This window comes from Boleophthalmus pectinirostris, unplaced genomic scaffold, assembly GCF_026225935.1.
Source record: "Boleophthalmus pectinirostris isolate CB_2022bp ecotype Guang Dong unplaced genomic scaffold, ASM2622593v1 HiC_scaffold_23, whole genome shotgun sequence".
NCBI classification, from domain to species: domain Eukaryota; kingdom Metazoa; phylum Chordata; class Actinopteri; order Gobiiformes; family Gobiidae; genus Boleophthalmus; species Boleophthalmus pectinirostris.
Genome location: NW_026571207.1, coordinates 30,939,822 through 30,962,225, shown reverse-complemented (window position 1 = coordinate 30,962,225; position 22,404 = coordinate 30,939,822). Strand labels below are relative to the sequence as shown.

At 39.5% G+C, this 22,404-nt stretch overlaps 2 protein-coding genes across 7 annotated transcripts in view; one reads left to right on the top strand and one right to left on the bottom strand.

Moving 5' to 3' along the window:
• ppp3cb (protein phosphatase 3, catalytic subunit, beta isozyme) overlaps window positions 1-22,404 on the top strand; it is an 84,299-nt gene that overhangs the window by 35,010 nt on the left and 26,885 nt on the right. For 4 of the 6 annotated variants that reach the window (XM_055159188.1, XM_055159189.1, XM_055159186.1 and 1 more), the window contains 3 exons: window positions 6,099-6,299; window positions 10,272-10,396; window positions 14,754-14,865. In XM_055159188.1, coding sequence (XP_055015163.1) covers window positions 6,099-6,299; window positions 10,272-10,396; window positions 14,754-14,865 — 438 coding nt within the window. Of the gene's footprint in view, window positions 1-6,098; window positions 6,300-8,670; window positions 8,859-9,499; window positions 9,652-10,271; window positions 10,397-14,753; window positions 14,866-22,404 lie in introns of those variants that run through there. The other 2 variants (XM_055159191.1, XM_055159190.1) reach the window with 2 other exon arrangements.
• LOC110153918 (B-type lectin plumieribetin-like) lies at window positions 2,572-4,396 on the bottom strand. Its single transcript, XM_020917848.2, has 3 exons — window positions 4,344-4,396; window positions 4,144-4,237; window positions 2,572-2,844 (listed from the first exon to the last, which is right to left on the bottom strand). Exons 2-3 carry the CDS (start codon window positions 4,231-4,233, stop codon window positions 2,605-2,607), a joined length of 330 nt encoding a protein of 109 aa, XP_020773507.2. The 5' UTR covers window positions 4,234-4,237; window positions 4,344-4,396; the 3' UTR covers window positions 2,572-2,604.

Below are 22,404 nucleotides of genomic sequence, written 5' to 3'. Positions count from 1 at the left end.
CCCTTTTTCCATCTCCCTGTCTCTTTCTCTGTCTCTCTCTTTCCTCCTTTCTTTCACCCCCCTCCCTATGTCTTTCTCTCTCTTTCCCTCTCCCCTTGCTCTTCTTGCACTCTCTTTTTCTAACTTTGCCTTTCTCTCTCTCCCTCTGCCTTTATCCCACCCTCTCTCTCTCTCTCCCTCTGCTTTTCTCTCTCCCTTGATCTTTCTCTCTCTCTCTCCCTCTGCTTTTCTCTCTCCTTGATCTCTCTCTCCCTCTGCTTTTCTCTCTCCCTTGATCTTTCTCTCTCTCTCTCCCTCTGCTTTTCTCTCTCCCTTGATCTTTCTCTCTCCCTGTGTCTTTCTCTTTCTCTCCCTCTGCATTTCTCTCCCTCTCTCCCTCTGTTCACAGCTTTCTCTTTCACTGTCTTTCCTCCTCTCTTTCACCCCCCTCTCCCTATGCCTTTATCTCTCTCTTTCTTCCCCTCTTGCCCCCGCTATTTCTCTCTCTCTCCCTCTGCCTTTCTCGCTCTCTCTTTCCCTCTCCCCTTTGCTCTTCTCTCTCTCTCCCTCTCTCTATCCCTCTGCCTTTCTCTCTCTCTCCCTCTGCTTTTCTGTCTCCCCCGATATTTCTCACTCTCTGTCTCCTTCTCTCTCTCTCTCTCTCTCTCTACCTCTGCCTTTCTCTCTCTCTCTCTTTCCCTCTGCCTTTCTCTCCCTCTCTCTGGCTTTTTCTCTCTCTCTTTCCCTCTCCCCCTTTCTCTTCTCTCTCTCTCTGCCTTTCTCTCTCTCCCTCTGCTTTTCTCTCTCCCTCGATCTTTCTCACTCTCTCTCTCTCTCTCTTTCCCTCTCCCCCTTGCTCTTCTCTCTCTCTTTCTCTCCCTCTGCCTTTCTCTCTCTCTCTCTCTCTCTCCCTCTCTCTCTCTCTTTGCCTTTCTCTCACGCTCTTTTTCTCTCCCTCTTGCTCTTCTCATGTTCTCTTTCTCTCCCACTGCCTTTCTCTCTCTCTCTCTCTCTCTCTCTCTCTCTCCCGCTCTCTCTTTTTGCCTTTCTCTCACGCTCTTTTTCTCTCCCTCTTGCTCTTCTCATGCTCTCTCTCTCTCCCTCTGCCTTTCTCTCTTTCTCCCTGTCTCTCCCTCTGCCTTTCTCTCTCTCTCTCTCTCTCACTCTGCCTCTCTGCCTTTATCGCTCTCTCCCCCTGCCTTTCTCTCCGTCTCTCTCTCTCTCCCTCCGTTCACAGCAGCACAGCCCCGGGCGTTCATTATGTAACAAGAACATTAGAAACAACCACAGCTCTGCAGCCAACTATTATAACTGCATCTATACAAGGCAGAAACACGGAGGGAGGGAGTGATAGGCTGAAGAGAGAGAGGGAGACGAGAGAAAGATAAGAGAGAGATGGGAGGAGATAGAGAAAGGGGGAGGACTATTATAACTGCATCTATACAAGGCCGAAACGCGGAGGAAGGAGAGAGGGAGAGGTGGAGGTTTGAGAGAGATCAAGAGAGTAAAAGGAAAGAGAGGGGGTAGAGATAAAGAAAGTGAGAGAAGAGAAAGAGAGAGGGAAAGAGAAGGAGAGGGTAGAAAGAGAGAGATGCCAAAGAGAGAGAGAAGATGGCAAGTAGGGAGAGGCGAAAAGAAACAAAAAATTTACAGGTAGAGAGGGGGAGAATAGTGTAAGCATGAAAGAGAAAAAAGTGTAAGGGGAGAGAGAGGAGGAAGAGAGAGATAGATAGAGGAGGAGAGATGGGAGGAGGTGAGAGGGAGGAAAGAGAGGAGAGGGGGTGAGAAAGGGGGGAGATAGAGGAAGAGGAGAGAGAGAAAGGAAAGAGGGAGAGGAGAGAAGAAAGAAAGATCAGTAGATGGAGGAAAGAGGGAGAGAGAAGTTATGAGAGGGCGATAAAGAGATGGAGAAGAGAGAGGGGCCATAATGATGGGGGGGGCGAGGAGAAAGAGTAAAAGACGGAAAGAGAGAAAGAGAGCTAGAGAGAGAGTGGGTGTGTGGTAGACTGCGATCGATCCGTCTGTAGCCGTCATAGACACAGTGGAAGAATAATGGACCCTGGGCTGATAGGCGCTAATGCACAAGTGGAAGTTGGCTCCAGGAAGTGCGGCTGCAGCTTTAAAGTCCTGCTCTGAAACTAAAATAATATGGCTCCAAGTTCCAACAAACCCTATATCAGTATAATATACCAGGACACTTTACTGTGTAATTGTAAAGGTGCATACTTAAGGAAATAATATTCTAAAATCATCAACTACTACTACATGCTATAAGTGCCGTCATTGTCTTGTGGTGCTGAGCTGAGCTGGGGGCTGGTGAATGACCACTGGTAATTCTGAAATTGTAGATAATGCATCATGTATGTAGATAATGCATCATGTTCAACACTGATTTTTTATCTGGATATTTATTATATTAAAAATCTAGTATGTATTTACTTTCACTCCTTCCTCTTGTGTACTTCAGTTACTTTCAATCATGTTAATGTCTTTTTGCCAAATATAACTTCTAAAATAATGAAACTGACTGGTATTTATTCCGAGAAATATTTTATTGTTGTTTGTATTGTTTAGCATATCAATGTACTAAAACATTCAGACTACTCTTGGTTGACACGGCCCCTCTCATGATCCCAGATCACTCTTCCACTCTTCCTCCACCTCCAGCCGGCCGTGGTCAGTCATGGTCAGACGCAGGCGTTGGGAGCCTTCTTTATTGTGGTTCCCTGTGCACCACAAAGGTTTGTCCGTGCTGTACATCACCAGGTTTGTGTCTGACTGCAGAACGATGCGTCTGGGGTCTGTACTGACAGTGTTAGTCGCCCAAACTGGAGTCCACTTGTACACGACAAAGTTACCATCCTCCTGAAAAAGGATCACATTTTGACTTTAACAACAGATTTTTTTTTTGTAGTTCTGTTAAAACTATACTCAGATATAAATTTTGTTGAATGAATGAAACCATTATTGTCCAAGAAGGTCACACAAGAACACAGAAAATCTATTTTTAAATTGAAGGAAAAATGTAGACCATAAAAACACTTAAGAAACACATGCAGAATCATTATAAATAATTAAATAATTGTTACAATAATAAACTAATTATAATTAATTATAATTAATTATAGTTACAGCTGTGAAACAGCTACATACTTGTGAGCGTATACCTGCTTGTAAATGCCCGATCTCATCAGATCTCTGAAGCTGTAGCTTTGGGCAGGTTGTTACGTTTGGGCACTTTTTGTTTTTTCCCTGTTTTTTATTGCCTGTATTTTTTGGAACATTTCTCCCTAGTTTTGTTTTTTAAGTAAGGTTTTTGTAGTTGTTTTTTTCCATCCTCATTTCCGGCAGGAGCTGTTAAATGCGCGAGCCCGGCGCCGCCTCTCTCTCTCTCTCGCTCTCTACTCCTCCTCCGCCGCCACGCCGCAGGTACTGAAGCGCCCACGCCAGGAGCCGCTCTGCTGGCTCCCCTGCTCCTTCGTTCTGGTAGCTTTTTGTTAGCCATTAGCCTTTTGTTTTGACCTGGTGGGACTGTTAGTCCTGTTTTTGCTTTTCTGTTGGGTTTAGGTGGTTGGAATTTTTGGTCTTTAGTTACAGGTACTGACACCGACTTCTATGGCCCTGTACGGGGTTGGCCCAGTGTCGCACGCTTTTGTTCTGTTTGGCCGCTTATCGGGTCCACCTTTCTGTTGTTAATTTTTCTTGGTTCTTTTGGGCAGGGGTTAAGGATTTATTTTTTGGGTTTAAAAACATCTACAAAGGAAGAAAAAAAAAAAAAAACTCTAGTCTTTAATTTGGTCTCCATGTCCTTTTTAAATATCTTGGGACTCATCTTTCTGGGTCGTAACACAGGTATGTGAATGAATGATGCGCTATAAAGAGCTTTGAGTGTGTTGCGATTAGAATCCAGTGCGTATGATTTATTTTCCTTATTGGAGGCATCACTTACCTTTGGCCAAATGGAACGAGGCTGTATTGTTACACAGAGGTGGGTGTATATCTGACATACTGAGGCTGCTCTGACAGATTGTTTTAGTTTGGACTAGAATCGCTTCTCTAATCACTTGTCTCCATGTAGTTCTTCCTCAGATGTTTATTGTCAGTTGTGATCTGATCTAATTCTGACTGACCACACAGGACATACGGAGGATGGAGCCCTCTCACCTGGAACACTGCTTTGTAGTTCCCATTGTTACTGACGAGACAGTCCCCTCTGCGCAGCTCCTGTTCTGTGCTAATGGAGGATTTACTCATGATTCTGAAAAAGAGAAAATCATTGAAAACTTCATGTACTATTGAAATATTTAAAGAGTAAAATATTCTTGAATGTGAAAGAAAGAAGTATAGAAAAATGTGTGTCTTACCTGGTACAGCTGAAAGCTTTAAGTGAAGAGTCAGAATCGTCTGTGTCTTGGCTGTTGTCACTCATCCATTTTATAAGGGTGAGGTTTACGTTAACTTTTTCTTGAAAGAGGCGGAGGTTTTTGCATTCCTTTCCTTGGAAATCACGTCCCTTTTTCAGAACTATCAAATGACTCCAGAGTTTTACTTGGCCATGACTCAACTCAACTTGAGGTTCATTGAAATTGTTTGATGACGCCCACCACATCAAAACATACCTGGAGTTGTGTTTTGTTTAATTCACATATTTTCCATTCCTGGTTTATTAGTCTGTCTACATCTCCAAAGCTCAAAATGCTCTGTTCCACCTTGTTATGTCATGAAGTGTTAGTTTTCAATCTAACAGGTACCTTTTCCCTTTAGTTCAGTAGAGATAGGTAAACTTTATCCAAATAATTCTAGTGAAGGTAGAACAGTGGAAATGTCCTCACTTGAACTGAAAATGCTGCTGAGATTTGAAGTGTTTATTTTAATTACATTTTGCATTGTAATTAGTCTTCACAAGATGGAAAGAAGACAATGTACTCTTATTTAATTATTTTTTTCTCATTTCATAAACCTTTGTACTGATAGTCTATTTTCAAGAGTTTCAGGCTGGCAGCAGTTTTCATTTGTTAGCAACAATACTAACAACTAATTTAAATCCTAATATCTATGTCTGTCTAAGTTCTCACAAAATCCTTAGCATCAGGATTTAATCAGTTGCCTCAAAAATGTGGATAGAGAGTAGACTGTGCTTCCACTTCACCATCGTCATTATTCCAGACCGTTCTTCCGTCCTTTTCCAACTCCAGCCTCTCCTGGTCGGTCAGGGTCGGACGCATATTTCTGCAGTGAACACTTTCCCAGTTCCCAGTGCACCACACAGGTGTTTTGTTCTTTGTGTACATCACCAAGTGTGTGTGTTTCTGAAGAATAATGCGTTGTGGGTCTTTCCCGGCAGTGTTAGTCGACTAAACTGGAGTCCACTTGTACAGAGCAAAGTTACCATCCTCCTGCAGAAATACAAGGAGAACACTTATGAATTCGTAATCAGGTTATGTGTTTCCCAAGGTCCAATTGTGAAGCATGTTCTAAATATTTTCATAAAAAATTATTTATTTATTAATGATAGTGAAGAAACATTAAATCAAATAGTCTCATAAACAAACAAATAGATTTTATTTCTTCTTTTATTTGACTTTTTTAACCAGGTTAAAACTCATTGAGAAATGTTTTACTGCACTGAAAATCTTATAAAAATGCTTTAATGGCTCCTCCTGTTTCCATGGAAATGTCTTTGGCTATAATTTTCCACATTATGGCATTAAACTTATCCTGTCTCCATGCAGAATGTTCTCAAGTATGGTTGTAACTTTCCATGGAATCCTGCAGGTGACGTGCGACCTCCAGAAAGTTACATACTATCACTGTAACTACACATCACAGTAGAAGATGCTGAAGGGCGACAGAGGCAGTTAGCTTGTTAATTAACCAGGAGACAGCGACTCTGACTGTGACATCTGCACTGTTGGGTCCGAGAGGCTGAGGAGACTGATGGTTCTGCTGCTGCAGTTGAGGCATTGTTGTAATGATGGGGGAGTGCACTTATATCTATGGCTTGGAAGGTGATTCTGAGGTAAAGGGTGCTGCCCTTAATTGGCTGACTGCACTTTGGGGTAAGAAACACATTCTTCCTGACTATGGTAACACCTCACCATGTCCCTGTGTCCCTGCAGCGGTCCCCTTTCCCCTGGCCCACCGGCTCACCATGAAGGAGGTGTTTGACGCAGAGGGCCGGCCCCGGGTGGACCTGCTCAAAGCCCACCTGACCAAAGAGGGACGTCTGGAGGAGGCTGTGGCGCTGCGCATCATCGACGAGGGGGCAGCCATCTTGAGACAGGAGCGCACCATGTTGGACATCGAGGCGCCGGTCACAGGTGAGATACTTATAATATTATTACAACAGCAAACTATACCTGTCTGAGCCCTCCACAGTGTACCATAGAGATCCCAAACTTAAAGAGGAGACATTATGCATAATAGAATTTTATTTAGCTTTCTACCATGTTTCAGCATTGTTTCCTCATCAAAAACGTGCCTGGAGAGTTAATAGATGCCGTCCATGCATGTTTCAATAATTTAGTAAAGGAAAAGGAGACTCAGAGGGTCAAGAACTAAAAACGCATATGCTTTTTTTGTTTCTTTGTTTCAATTACATGTTTATAGCACATTTACAACAACAGCAGCTGCCCAAAGCACTTCACAAGCACAATAAATATACCAGCACACATTAAGATACATACATTAAGATAAGTACATATATAAAAATACTACAACATCAAGGACCAAGCCATTTAAATATTAAAAACAAACATCAAAATCTTCAATCAGCCCTAATGTGACTGGGAGCCAGGGGAGTGACTATAGCACAGGGGCAGTGTGCTCTCACTTTATTGTCCCTGTCAGCAGGTGTGTAGCAGCATCTTGAACCTGCAGTAGGCGCTGTAGAGGAGAATGGTCCAGCCCACTGTACAGCCATTGGAACAGTCTAATCTAGATGATATAAACAGGTTAATAACTTGTTCATAGTAACTTGCTGTAAGGTAAGCCTTTACTTTACTTGAGATTCTGAGCTAGTAGAAGCTAGCTTCCGATACAGAATATATTTGCTTGTCAGCATATATAGCATTTTCAAAACAATAAAACATAACATGGTTGATGATGTAAATATATTATGTGTTAGCATTTAATACTCCAAAGAAGTAAAATACCTACACTTTAAAAATAATGATTATAAGACTGTAAACCTCTGCACTGCAACAGCTGAAACCTCCTAAACCCAGGTGATTACATTACAGGTAGCACCACACAGTGCAATAGGAACGTGATCTTATTTTTCAAATATAACATGCACATTACATAAAATTACTTAACAATATATTAAAATAATGTAATAATACATTTTTATATTTATTTGACAAACTAGAAAGATTTGTACAAGTCAGTCTATTAAAGATTAAATTGATGATCATTCATTTGTGACTAAAGTCCTCCACCCCTAAGTCTTGTCATCTAATCAGATAGAAATATGACGCTCGTGTGAAGTGTAATTTGATTTTTAATGGAGGCCCAGATCATTATTCTTTAAAGATTCTCTCTGATCACTTTAGCCTTTTGACAATATCTCCACAGAGACGAGCACCGCTCTGTCAAATCAAAATTTAACTTCACACTCTGAAAGAAGAGAATGAAGAGGCAGGTTTCAACTCCCTGCACAAATTAAAGTGAATATAAAAGTATGGGGTTTAAAATTAGGCTGGAGCCCAAACGGCCACCGTAGAGCGGTGTAGAAGACCTACTCCTACTGAATAAGTGTATGTCAAGTGACTTATAAACCCACAGTTGTCTAATTCTGCTATAGGTACTCCTGGCCAAGATCCTGATTGATTCACGATATGGCTAGGGATCCTGACTGGCATCAAAAATTAAGAAAACTGAGTATGCTCATAGTTTCAGTGTAGTTAGCTCCTCCCATAAGGAAGTGACTTTCAAAACCCTGTCAGAACTGTAGAAGCCTGTTAAGCCTCTTTTCCACTGGCATGGTTTGCTTGAGGCCTTGAAGCAGCTCTGTTTGGTGGTGATCCCTCCAGCCAAGTTTAGTTTCCATGGCTTAGCCTCACCCAAATATTACAAAAGTGTTTGTAATAAATAAAATGTAAATCGTATTTAAATTATATTTGTACCAAGGCAAACAGGTTTGGGTAGACGGTTCAGACTAAACCCCTCCTTGAATCGTCACCTTAATGTGGTGGAGGGGTTTGAGTGGCCGAATGAGGAGGAGTAGTGTGGTTTTTGTCCTGATTGCTGAACACTGGACCAGCTCTACACTCTCCATTGGGTGCTCCAGGGTGTATGGGAGTTTGCCCAACCACACACATGTACTTTGTGGATCTGGAGAAGGCATTCGACCATGTCCTTCGTGGTGTCCTGTGGGGGGTGCTCTGGGAGTATGGGGTTCGGGGCCCTTTGCTAAGGGCTATCCGGTCACCTATGGTCATGAGCTCTGGGTGATGACTGAAAGGATGAGATCGTGGATACAAGCGGTTGAAATGAGTTTCCTTCGCAGGGTGGCTGGGCGCTCCCTTAGAGATAGGGTGAGGAGCTTGTTCACATGTGAGGAACTCGGCGTAGAGCTGCTACTCCTCCACGTTGAGAGGAGCCAGTTGAGGTGGATCAGGCATCTGTTCCGGATACCTCCTGGGCGCATCCCTCGTGATGTGTTCCACCGGAAGGAGTCCCCAGGAAGACCCAGGACACGCTGGGGGGACTATGGCTTTCTTTTGGCCTGGGAACGCCTTGGGGTTCCCCTGGAGGAGCTGGAGGAAGTGTCTGGGGTGAAGGAAATCTGGGAGTCCCTGCTTAGACTGCTGCCCGTGCGATTCGGCCCCGGATAAGCAGAAGAAAATGGAAGGATGGATCATATTAAATTTGTAACTGTAAGACCGATCTCAGTGATTCACAAAAAGACATTTAGTTTGTGGCATTGTGAGGTTAGGCTAAAGGTAGTATAAACACAAAACTACTTCAGCAGTTTATCACAAGGACATAGCTAACTTTCTAGACAGAAAACATCACCCCCTCTACTTATTTTAGTCTTAAAACTTTGTATTAACTCCCTCTACATGATCCTTGTGTTTTTATTTTGTTATTTTGACGATAAATAAATTCCTATTCCTAAAATGGAACTGGCTCCAAATTCACTCTACAATTACAACTGCTAGCCTCTTAAAGCTTCATCTGGCTCGAGCCGAATGCTATGGATGGCACCACACTCCCTTAGTTATTATTTTATACGATTACGATTTATAAAGTGATCTGTGATGTGTTGGTCCCCTGTGAGAGCTAGTACCCTCCAGGGTCTGCATCAGACCCTCACACAGGTGCACAGTTCACTTACACACTGGAGACACTTGCGGCCCGTACTGCCCCGCCCCAATGTAAACTACAAACTTTCAGTGAAAAGTGTGAGTAAAAGATGAATGAATCTTGAATTTCTTGAGTAAACTAAAGTAGTTCCTACTTCACCTGTCTTATTAATCCATCTCTGTTAATTTTTGTTGCGTTGTGTTTCTGACAGGTCTGTAGTCAAACAGATGTAGAGTTTCTGCCTCAGCAAACTCCTCTGCAGCTCAGCTTTCATTCACACAGGCAGCACATATGGGCCCAGTGCTACAACAACCACACTTATCCATCGAGTGAATTATATGGATTTTTTCAAAACAAATGCAGGTACTCATGGGATTTAGAAAATATTAAAAATCAGTTTTCAATCATGGTTAATGATTTCTTTAAAAAATGATTACTTGGCCTTCACTTGTGATCACACTCTTAGCTCAGAATGCGCAAATGAACTGTTCTAAACTAAGCACAGAGGACAGAGGTGTGTGTGCTTTCTTCTAAAAGTCTACAGAGAAACAGATACAGTAGCATGAAGAGCTGCTAATATGTACCTACTACTCTGTGGTGGATGTGCTAACACCAATCTCCCACCTGCTAAACTAATCCCTGTCACAGAAAAACAATGCAATGCAAAGCAATGGTGTTAAACTGCTTCATTCTGCAGCTCTGCACATTTAAAAAAGTAGCTACTAATTTGATTTGTCCACAGTAAAATCATAATAAAACATAAAGATGCATTGGCACATCGATAATCATTCCTGGATCATAATTGTAATTCACTTGAATCGCGAGACAGATTCCCATCACTACCCCACACACACTACTGTGATGCTTGACCTGTGGGCAGGACGTTTTTTTCATCTTTCATAAACACATTCAGTTGAAGCTGGGGAACAGGCATCTCGTTGATTTATTGCTTTAATATTTTGTGTACATTGCATTTCTTTCAGTGTGCGGGGACATTCACGGACAGTTCTTTGACCTGATGAAGCTGTTTGAAGTGGGCGGGTCTCCTGCCAACACGCGGTACCTGTTTTTGGGTGACTATGTGGACCGAGGCTACTTCAGCATCGAGGTCAGTGAATACAACCTTTCACAACTCTAACGCATACGTCATTTTTCTCTCAGAGTTGTTAAAAAATTATATCGGACCAAAAATTTTTAAGATACACAACTTTTCTAGTGATGACAAAAGACAGACACATTACTTGACATTACAATACATTAAACCTAACAGACAACAGACACAGACATTCAAAAGATTAAAGCTATATTCACTTGGTTGTCAGGTAAAGACATTGTCCCGTTATTGCCCTGTGCCTGGTGATGCTGAAATCGAAGGCTGTAGCACTTGAATGAGCTCAGAGTCTATTAGACACTTTAAGGACAGGGGCTGTGATGTGAAGAAGCTGCAAACACTAGAATCAATGCTCTAAATTGTAGTGGTCTGATACTACCAATGCCTTCACAGCCACAGTTGTGAATGATAGTCCTTTAGCCACATATATATTAGGGATGGGTTATCAGTTATTGGTGATCGGAGGGGACTCCAGATATTGTTATCACTTTTAAACGTTTTTAACCGCTGATGCTACTGATTGTTCCATTTTAGTGCTTTTTCAGATACAAACCAAATCCGAATTTTATTCAGGGTCCCTAATTAATGCATTAATTAATACTTACAAAGGTTTTGGGAAAGTAACAAATTTCAGACTATCTATAAACTGGGTGGGGGCGACCATCAGAAAAATTGCCTAGGACACTAAAAGAGCCAAGTCCGACCCTGACTGGTATTTTAGAATAAAAAAATGAACAAACAATTAGATTGGGTGTCACTATTTCTTAAACCAACTTCTGCTGTAGATGGATTGGTAACCTAACCTTGACAGCCCATCCCTTCAGACCTCCAGTCATGTGATCCAACCTTGTTACAGTCATTTGTATAACATATTAAAATTACTGCACATTCGTCCAGCTGGAGTCCAAGACCTTGAACTGAAATCCTGACCTCATAGTCCATCATGAAACCAGATATAATCTAGCTGTCACCACAGTAAAATCCTTTCTACAGTGTAAAAAGTAAAAGGGAGCTAAGTTGAAATGACTTTTATTAAGAATTTATTATCATCATTTGAGTATATTTCACTAAACAAGTAAAAATATCTACCAATGAAACAAGACTTTATGTACTTAAAATTAAAAAAATACACCTTCTTACACTCAAGATAAGAAAAACAGCAACTATTAACTTAGCTTAAAATAAGTAACATGTGTAACTGTGTAATTTAAAAAACATAATTGTAAATATTTGTACTTGTTTTACTTTCCCAAGACCCAATTGGGAAAAAAAGATCTTTGAAACTCCGTAGGACTTTCCTTGATAAATAAAGGTTAAATAAAAATATTGTTGAGTCTGCTCTACTACTCTTGTTAATGACCCTGTCACACTTTGATGATTTAACCAGCGTATGCTGATGTATGAAAAATTTGGCAAATATGCTGGTTTATGTTGGATAAGTTATAGGTAAGTTTTGTATAAGTTATGAACACGCTGAAGCATGCTGGCATGCATCGACATACGGCAAGGTCTTAAAAAAATTTGGGGCATGCTGAAAATTTCTCGATATATGTCAGCGTATGCTTATACGTCCTGCATACATGGGCCATAAGTTGTAGGTAAGTTATGAGATCGTTGACACACATTAATTGTAAGTTACTCATAAATCCAAACATACTGAGATAATGTCTGGCGTTCCCATAACTTATGAGTAACGTGCTTTGAACCTATGTGTGACTTATATCAAACTTACCTCCAATGCACATTGATGTATGCAGATGTATTTGACATGTTCCAGACGACCACAGAACTTACTGAACGTGTTTCTAACTTCTAGCTTCCATATAATGGTGTATTGGCAGCATTTAGGGGAATTGGAATACTGTATAAAAATGGGGAGGAAACTGTCAGTACTCCTCCAGACTTCCTCCATTTATCATATGAGCCGATGCAAAGCACTTGATCAGAGAATACTTCAGCCACAGAGGATATCAGACAGTGGGAAAATGTCCTCACTGAGAGCCATGAGAAACAGGTATTTGCATTTTAAAAGAGAGCGTCATGTAGGCGATCTGCGGAGAACATCATATAGCCTAAATAAATAACCAACCCATTCATTGCGCCAGCTCAATAAGAAGACTTTATTACTCACCCAGCATTATCCATAGAAGTTGTCCTCTGCAAATAATGACATCCAGCCCATAAAAACGCGCTATTAATCCATTTGAGTCGTTCTTTGAAAGTGAAAAGACGAGAGTCACATGTGTGTTTGTTTACATCCAGTGCGTGTGAAGCTGCAGATTAGCAATAGTGACTGTACATCCTGTGGACTTTATCTCAGATTTTTATGCTTTAAAAAACATGTATTTAAAGTATTGCACCACATTTCACAAACAATAATAACTCATTTTTGTCTTGTATCTAAACTAGAAGAGCTCTGAGCTCTAGAAGTGCAGTGGCGCGTGGTTTTATTGAGAACAGGAAACAGCTGACGCGATCATGCTCACAACTTTACAGCCTGTGGTCTCATATCCCACTGCTTTATACCTACCTACATATCCGTCGATCTGTTGCATTCAGCACCATGGACAGCGAGAGATTGATATGATATGATATAATTTAAATCGTTGAGGGGCAGCCTTTTGTATAGTCGATGACACCTGATCGTCTGCGATACGCTGCAGTGAGCTATGCATAGGTTAAACTGTCGTTGGGCATAAGTTGTGGACGCCAGCAACACGCTACGCATTAGTTGGTATAAGTTATCTATAAGTTATCAAAATGTTCTATATAAGTTACTAATATGTTATGTAGGGCTATACATCCAACTCGTTATAAATACGCTATGTATATGCCCAAAATTGAAAAAAAAAAAAAAACATCGATAGTTCAGCGTATGCCAGCGTTTTAGGGAAATTCTGTTACGTCGGCATACGCTGGCTAAATCGTCAAGGTGTGACAGGGTAGTTTAAACTTACTAGATATTGCATTTTGCAGTGTAGAGTGACGTAATGTACACAGCAGTGGCATGACAGTTCATTATTTAGATTTAGTGTCTCTATAGAACGCAGAGGACAAAGCTAGAGTCAAGGTCGGGCCTGATTGAAATGTAGGAGGTGGAGCTGAAATATGTAGGAGAGCAAATGTGCATGGAGATACAGAGGGAATATAAAGCTTTGATTACACAGCCTGTGCTTAAATGAAACAGCTGAAGTTGATGGACCCAACGTAAATTACTGACAGGAGTGGAAAAGGTTGCGGTCATGTTCTTCATGAACTGAATCAGCAGTCAGTATAGCTCAGTTGGTGATTGCTAAAAAATCTAATACCTGAAACTAGGATCCAGACCTTAAAGACATATTATGAGTTTTCATCCTGTATTTGGTTATACATTACAACAGTAAATCTGTCCTTAACATGTTGTATACCACAACTTTAAAACAGCTTAATAACAGAAATAGGTCCTCTCGTTCAAAACTGTAAAACTCATAGGCTCCATCTCTTCATAGTGGCATGTAGACTTAGACAAACTTTATTGATCCACAAGGGAAACTACTTGAACACAGTAGCTCACACATCACAATCTATTATAATAACAAAGAGAAGGGCATAATTATATAAATGTATATGTACAAATAAAAATAAAAATAAAATCAAATATAGAATAAAGTAATACAAATGTGTCTCAGCTATATAATAGATGTCGTAAGGAGAAACAAGGATGATATGATCATTGACAGGTCATAGGGTTTTCACTGTAATTTTCATTTACGGTTTTTACGTTTCATTTTTAACCTCCAGTTTATTGTAGTCTAAATCACATTACATGGTTGTATAAGTTGAATTTGCAGAATTTGCAATTCCGTGTGATGTCAATAGGATCCAGAACATTCTGTAAGAGGAAATAAACTGTGAAATGTAGTTGGTGCCAGAAAACACATGCAAACTTCCTATTGGGAGCGCGGTGGCTAGCATGTTAGCTATGTCCATATAGTCAATGAGTATGAGTCACAAAGTCCTACGCAAAATTATATTATGCAAAATTGACTCTTGTGAACACCTAACCCTGATCAGTTATTTTAAATAATAAAAACTCAACAAGTGACATTCTGAATTTTTACTCATTTCATTATTATTATTGTTATTGGTGTGTATATTTGCAGAGTGAGGGTCCATAGTGTTGAATCTGATGTTGTATTTCTAACATATTCCCTGTTTAACCCCTTCAGTGTGTGCTGTTATAATATTAACTTTTTCTTCCTTCATCTTGCATACTATTATAATGTTAACTCTCTTCCTTGAGTGCATGCCGTTATAGTGTTAACTCTTTTCCTCCAATGTGTGTTGTTATAATGTTAACTCTCTCTTCCTTCAGTGCGTGCTGTACCTGTGGGCCCTAAAAATCCTCTACCCAAAGACACTGTTTCTCCTGAGAGGGAACCATGAATGTAGACACCTGACCGAATACTTCACCTTCAAACAAGAATGTGAGTACTTAATTATACTTCATTCACAGCTACTTCTTAAGAGCCTAACAGAAGCTAATATCATCGGTCCTTGCATAAACATCTGTTACCACAATCAATTAAAGACATACTATGAGCATTTAAAAAAAACAATAAAAGCATATTTTCTTCATTATGGATGTTTTTATTACACTGACAACATATAAAAAATGTGTCCTTGCATCTCTTCAAACTTGTCTCGTACTTGGCCTGGAAGACCGCTTTTTTTGCTCAGTTCAGTTTAACTGGAGGACTGGGACCGGTCAGGTAGGGTCAGCAGATCTGTGTCAGGGCAGTTTGAGGAGAGGAAGAAACAAAAGTGTCCCTCATCTGTGTCCTACAGCATCACAGCAGTGTCCACAGCAGAAAGGCCTTGTGCTTAATCACTTCTGTTGTTTCGGTCGGTGACGAAATGGTTCATTCCCTCACAGTATTTTCTCTGGAAGGTCTTCTGCCACATTTGCTGCCACATATGGTGTAAAAAGCCTGCAGTATTTCAAATGTCCATAACTAGCTCCTTAGCTAGCCTCTTGCACTTTCTTCATGGATACAGGAAAAACAAACATCTGAATTCACACAATCCAACAGTCCCTTGATATGATGATAAAAACTGATCTCAAAAAGCAAAAAGCTTAAAAACAACTCTACAGACAAACTGCATATATCTCCACTGAAAATGTTTTGAAGTATGGTTTTAACATTCTGTTTCCATGGAATTATGCAGGCGATGTGTCATCCCCAGAAAGTTACCTCCTATCACTTTAATACAATAGTGATAGTGTATGTAATGTTCAGGGTTTTTTTTTTTTTTTTTTTTTTTTCAAGCTTAAAGGTGTGCTATGTAACTTTTCTGTATGAGGTCCATAATTTGCTGACATGCTTACTGCAATCTTGCTTCTACACAGATCTGACTTGTTACTTGGCCTGGTGTCATCACCTACTTGTCTCCATGGTGATAGAGATAGTTTACTGTCATTTTGGTAACTTTTGTGTCAGTATCACATTTTTCCTTGTTAATGTTACTGCCTTCTTGTAATATTTTGGTCCAAAAATAATATACATATAGTACTGAAAGCCATGGTTATAGAATCAGAGAGTTTGTGATTTAACAGACAATGAGTATTCCAATTGTAATTTGCCTTTGATCAGTTTCCATCAATACTATCTTAACTTTTGTTGCTTTACTTATACACCATAAAAAGCTATTTCTTTGTGAGATAACAAATTATCTTCCTCAAATAAAAATAGAATAAATAATGCAAACAAACATTTTTTCATAATTTTGTGCAGAGTTAATAGTTGAATTTTCTCAAAGAATTAATGACACTTTTCCAAGCAATGTACCACATATAATCTCCAATTGTCTCCCCTCATAACATGCAAATAGTGTTTAAGTCTATTAAAGATAACTGAACCTTTCTAGTAGGTGGAAAAGTACCTAAACTCCACCAAAAATGACCTGTGAGAGCTCATTTTCAAGAATTCCGTTTGAAATGAAGGAAGTTAATAGTAGATGTTTTTATTACTTTAAACTAATCAGAATATGCCAAAGTTTCTTTGGTAAAAAAATTATCAACATCTAACTGTGCCCACATGGGGAACTGAGGGTCCAAAGAAGGAGCCAAAAAGATCACATTTGGTCTGTGACCATATTTGGGACTCTGCACCGTCCACATTAAAGCTCAGAAAAGTGTGAGATTGTTGTCAGAAATGGTCATTCTCTCAAATATTCAGGTTCAACAGTTAGTTTGTAAATATCTGCTTGGAGTAAATAGATTTTGGACCTCAAAAATTGAAAAAAAAATTCAGCAGCATCCAAATGTGAGATTTTGGGGGCCCACAGCGCCCCCCTTAATAAAGATACCCAATATTATAATATTTTAATATTTATTATAATATTATATTATAATCTATAATCTATTATATATAATATTATAATCTGTAATACAAATTTTCAGCTTCCTAGCTCTATTTTTTATGAAGTTATGGTCTCTCAAACATGCTTATAAATTAAGGCTTCAGAAAAAGTGAGCATGTTTCATATTTCATTACATTCAGGCCTGGATCACACAATTGTGATTTGAATTTGAGCTCTCTACTATGGTCTAATGCATTATGTGAGTTTATGTCTCTAGATGTCACATGTGAAAGCTGTGAGCTCATTTGGACCAAACCCCGGGAACTTGATTCTTTTTGTAGACACCCAAGTCAAAACGGCGGCGAATGTTTGATCCAATATGGCCGACTTCCTGTTCGTCATAGGGTCATGCTCCAATTCATCTATTGCCTTGTCTCATTGTTCTCTATCACTGTCCTGAATTTCGTTTCCCTGCGACAAACTTTGCCTGTCCCCACTCCTATAGGGGTCCAATTCTAGGCGGCGCTGTTGAGTCGGGTCACTTTGGTCATTGTCGCGAGGCCCATTTTATCAAATTTTTCGCCGGGCCGGTCAATCTGAACCCGGTTTGGGGACTTTTCGTCCATGTTCAGGGGGTCAAAAATGCAATTCAGTGTGGGGAAAAAGAATTTTAAATTAAAGCCGCGCGTGGCGATGGTGGCCCTCGCCCTGGCGCGCACGTCCCCCCACGCAATCGCCGGAGACTCGCGACTGCCCAGGCACACCACTCTCTCTTCCCCACAGCTCCCGAGGCCGACAGCTCATCCACCAGAAAATTACACAGTGTACCTATAAATGTTTCTGAGGAGTCGTTGCGCCCCTGCTGGCCAACAGTGGAAAATGCACCATGTCCATTTTTTTTTTTTTTGCTCATAATAATGCATGCATGTTCAGGGAGTCAAAAATGCGATCATTTGGTTGGAAAAGGAATAAAAAAAAGAAACCGATGAAGAACAATACCCGTCGCCCCTAACTTTGTTAGTGGCGAGGGCAACAACAATACCCCTGGGGCGAGGGCCAAAAAAAGAAACCGACGAAGAACAATAGCCCGAGCCAGTTACTACGTTACTGGCTCGGGCCAATGAAAGGACAAACCGTCGAGAGAAAGATACTGATCAGATTTTTTAGCTGTGGTTGTTTTCAGTTTAACAAATATGTGGGCAGCATCTAAAACTGCTGTCACAGCTTGATGATTTAGCTAGCATAAAATATTTATCAGATTTTTTAGGTGTGGTTGTTTACAGTTTAACAAATATGTTGGCAGCATCTAAAACCGCTGTCACACCTTGACGATTTAGCCAGCGTATGCGGACGTATGAAAAATTTGGCAAATACGCTGGCGTACATTGGATAAGTTCTAGGTAAGTATTGTAAAAGATATGAGCACGCTGAAGCACGCTGGCGTGTGGTTGTTTACAGTTTAACAAATATGTTGGCAACATGTAAAACCGCTGTCACACCTTGCACCACATTTCACAAATAATAATAACTCAGTTTTGTCTTATATCTAAACTAGAAGTGCAGAGCTCTGAGATCTAGAAGTGCAGTGGCGAGTGGTTTTACTGTAGACAGGAAACAGCTGATGCGATTGCACTCACAACTTTACAGCCTGTGGTCTGCAGACAGATCCCGCTGCTTTGACCTATCAATGGATCTGTTGCATTCAGCACCATATACAGAGAGAGATTGATATGATATGATTTAAACTGTCGAGTGGCAGCCTTTTAATTGGCGACGAGACGTGATCGTCGGCAATACGCTTCCGTGCGCTATGCATAGGTTAGACTGTCGTTAGGCATAAGTTATGGACGCTGGCAACGCGCTCAGCATTATTTGGTATAAGTTATCGATAAGTTATCAAAACGTTCTCTATAAGTTACTAATACATTATGTATATGTCCAACTCGCTATGAATACACTATGTATATGCCCAAAATAAAATAAAAAACATCGATGGTTCAGCGTATGCCAGCGTTTTAGGGAAATTCTGGTACATCGGCATACGTTTTCTCAATCGTCAAGGTGTGACAGGGCCATTATTAGAGAAGGAAGTTGAATTTAAGATAGGTGTGGTGATTGGAACAGCTCTATTTTATAGCTTCAGGTTTTATTTAAAAAATATACATTTCACACATGACAAATAGATGTATTAAATGTATTTTAACTGTAGATGTTAATGTAGTGTTTTTTTTTTTATTATTATTATACCTCTACACCGTCCACATTAAAGCTCAGAAATACAAATTTTCAGCTTCCTAGCTCTATTTTCTATGAAGTTATGATCTCTCAAACATGCATATAAATTAAGGCTTCAAAAAAGGGAGCATGGCCCCAAAATTTCAACGGGCCATAACTCAGGAACGACTCAAGGGATTGAGCTAAAATTTGAGATTCTTTCATTTGGTCATTTTTAGAAATTTATGGAATTTTTTTCAGCCAAATCTGAGATGGCTCATAGGGGAGATTCCATGAAAACTGCTGATTTCATACGGACTGACCTATGTGTGTATAAATAAATAAATATATAATATAATATAATATAATACAATATAATATGATATAATATTATATTATATTATATTGTATTATATTGTATTATATTATAAATTATATTATGATATATTTGATTTTGTCCATAAGGAATTTCTGCTAAATAAATAACTAAATAAAACATTGGATAAAATCAATATTTATTGCAAGTGATTTTCTTTTTGTTAAATTTCAAACTGAGTCTAAAATCAAACTAGCTGTAACAGAGTGTGTGATGAGGAACAAGGATATAATTTTAATGAAAGGACAAACCGTCGAGAGAAAGATACTGATCAGATTTCTTAGGTGTGGTTGTTTTCAGTTTACCAAATATGTGGGCAGCATCTAAAACCGCTGTCACAGCTTGATGATTTAGCTAGCATAAAATATTTATCAAATTTTTTAGGTGTGGTTGTTTACAGTTTAACAAATATGTTGGCAGCATCTAAAACCGCTGTCACACCTTGACGATTTAGCCAGCGTATGCGGACGTATGAAAAATTTGGCAAATACGCTGGCGTACATTGGATAAGTTCTAGGTAAGTATTGTATAAGATATGAGCACGCTGAAGCACGCTGGCGTACGGCGACATACGGCAAGGTCGTCGAGCATGCTGAAAATTTTTCGATGTATGTCAGCATATGTTTATACGTCCTGCATACACGGGCCAGAAGTTGTAGGCAAGTTATGCGATCGTTGACACACGTTAATTGTAAGTTTCTCATAAATCCAAATACGTTGAGAAAATGTCTAGAGTACCCATGACTTATGAGTAACGTGCTTTGAACCTATGTGTAACTTATATCGAATTTATCTCCAATGCATATTGATGTATGCAGACATATTTGACATGTTCCAGACGACCGCAGAACTTACTGAACGTGTTTCTAACTTGTAGCTACCGTACAATGGTGTATTGGCAGAGTTTAGGAGATAAAAATGGGGAGGAAACCTCAGACTTTGTGCTCCCATATATCCTATGAGCCGATGCAAAACACTTGATCAGAGAATACTTTGGCCACAGAAGATATCAGAGAGTGAGAAAATGTCCTCACTGAGAGCCGTAGGAAACAGTCATTTGCATTTTAAAAAAGAGCGTCATGTAGGCTATCTGCGGAGAACATCATATAGGCTAACCGATCAATTCATTGTGCCAGCTCAACAAGACTTTATTACTCACTCTGTATTATCCATAGAATTTATCCTCCGCAAATAATGACATCCAGTCGACAACACCACGCTATTAATCCATTTGAGTTGTTCTTTGAAAGTAAAAAGGCGAGAGTTGCACATGTTTGTTTACGTCCAGCGCGTGTGAAGTGTAGTTTAGCGACAGTGACTCTACTTCCTGTGGACTTTATCCCCAATCTTTTATGCTTTAAAACCATGTATCTGAAGTATTGCACCACATTTCACAAATAATTGGATAAGTTCTAGGTAAGTATTGTATAAGATATGAGCACGCTGAAGCACGCTGGCGTGTGGTTGTTTACAGTTTAACAAATATGTTGGCAACATGTAAAACCGCTGTCACACCTTGCACCACATTTCACAAATAATAATAACTCAGTTTTGTCTTATATCTAAACTAGAAGTGCAGAGCTCTGAGATCTAGAAGTGCAGTGGCGAGTGGTTTTACTGTAGACAGGAAACAGCTGATGCGATTGCACTCACAACTTTACAGCCTGTGGTCTGCAGACAGATCCCGCTGCTTTGACCTATCAATGGATCTGTTGCATTCAGCACCATATACAGAGAGAGATTGATATGATATGATTTAAACTGTCGAGTGGCAGCCTTTTAATTGGCGACGAGACGTGATCGTCGGCAATACGCTTCCGTGCGCTATGCATAGGTTAGACTGTCGTTAGGCATAAGTTATGGACGCTGGCAACGCGCTCAGCATTATTTGGTATAAGTTATTGATAAGTTATCAAAACGTTCTCTATAAGTTACTAATACATTATGTATATGTCCAACTCGCTATGAATACGCTATGTATATGCCCAAAATAAAATAAAAAACATCGATGGTTCAGCGTATGCCAGCGTTTTAGGGAAATTCTGGTACATCGGCATACGTTTTCTCAATCGTCAAGGTGTGACAGGGCCATTATTAGAGAAGGAAGTTGAATTTAAGATAGGTGTGGTGATTGGAACAGCTCTATTTTATAGCTTCAGGTTTTATTTAAAAAATATACATTTCACACATGACAAATAGATGTATTAAATGTATTTTAACTTTAGATGTTAATGTAGTGTTTTTTTTTATTATTATTATACCTCTACACCGTCCACATTAAAGCTCAGAAATACAAATTTTCAGCTTCCTAGCTCTATTTTCTATGAAGTTATGATCTCTCAAACATGCTTATAAATTAAGGCTTCAAAAAAGGGAGCATGGCCCCAAAATTTCAACGGGCCATAACTCAGGAACGACTCAAGGGATTGAGCTAAAATTTGAGATTCTTTCATTTGGTCATTTTTAGAAATGTTTGGAAATTTTTTCAGCCAAATCTGAGATGGCTCATAGGGGAGATTCCACGAAAACGGCTGATTTCATACGGACTGACCCATGTGTGTATAAATAAATAAATATATATATAATATAATATAATATTATATTTATATTATATTATATTATAAATTATATTATGATATATTTGATTTTGTCCATAAGGGATTTCTGCTAAATAAATAACTAAATAAAACATTGGATAAAGTGGATAAAGTGATTTTCTTTTTGTTAAATTTCAAACTGACTCTAAAATCAAACTAGCTGTAACAGAGTGTGTGATGAGGAACAAGGATATCATTTTAATGAAAGGACAAACCTTCGAGAGAAAGATACTGATCAGATTTTTTAGGTGTGGTTGTTTTCAGTTTACCAAATATGTTGGCTGCATCTAAAACCGCTGTCCCAATCACCCCTCTCCAAGTGTCACTGTCATTTTTTTTTTTTTTTTGACCATTTGATCGTCTCAAGTGGAGGTACATGTTCAATACATTTAGAAATTTTAGGTTTGGTGAAACATTCCTCAAATGAATACAACTGTTATATTCAGATCCAACAGCTGCAATACAGATTAAGGATC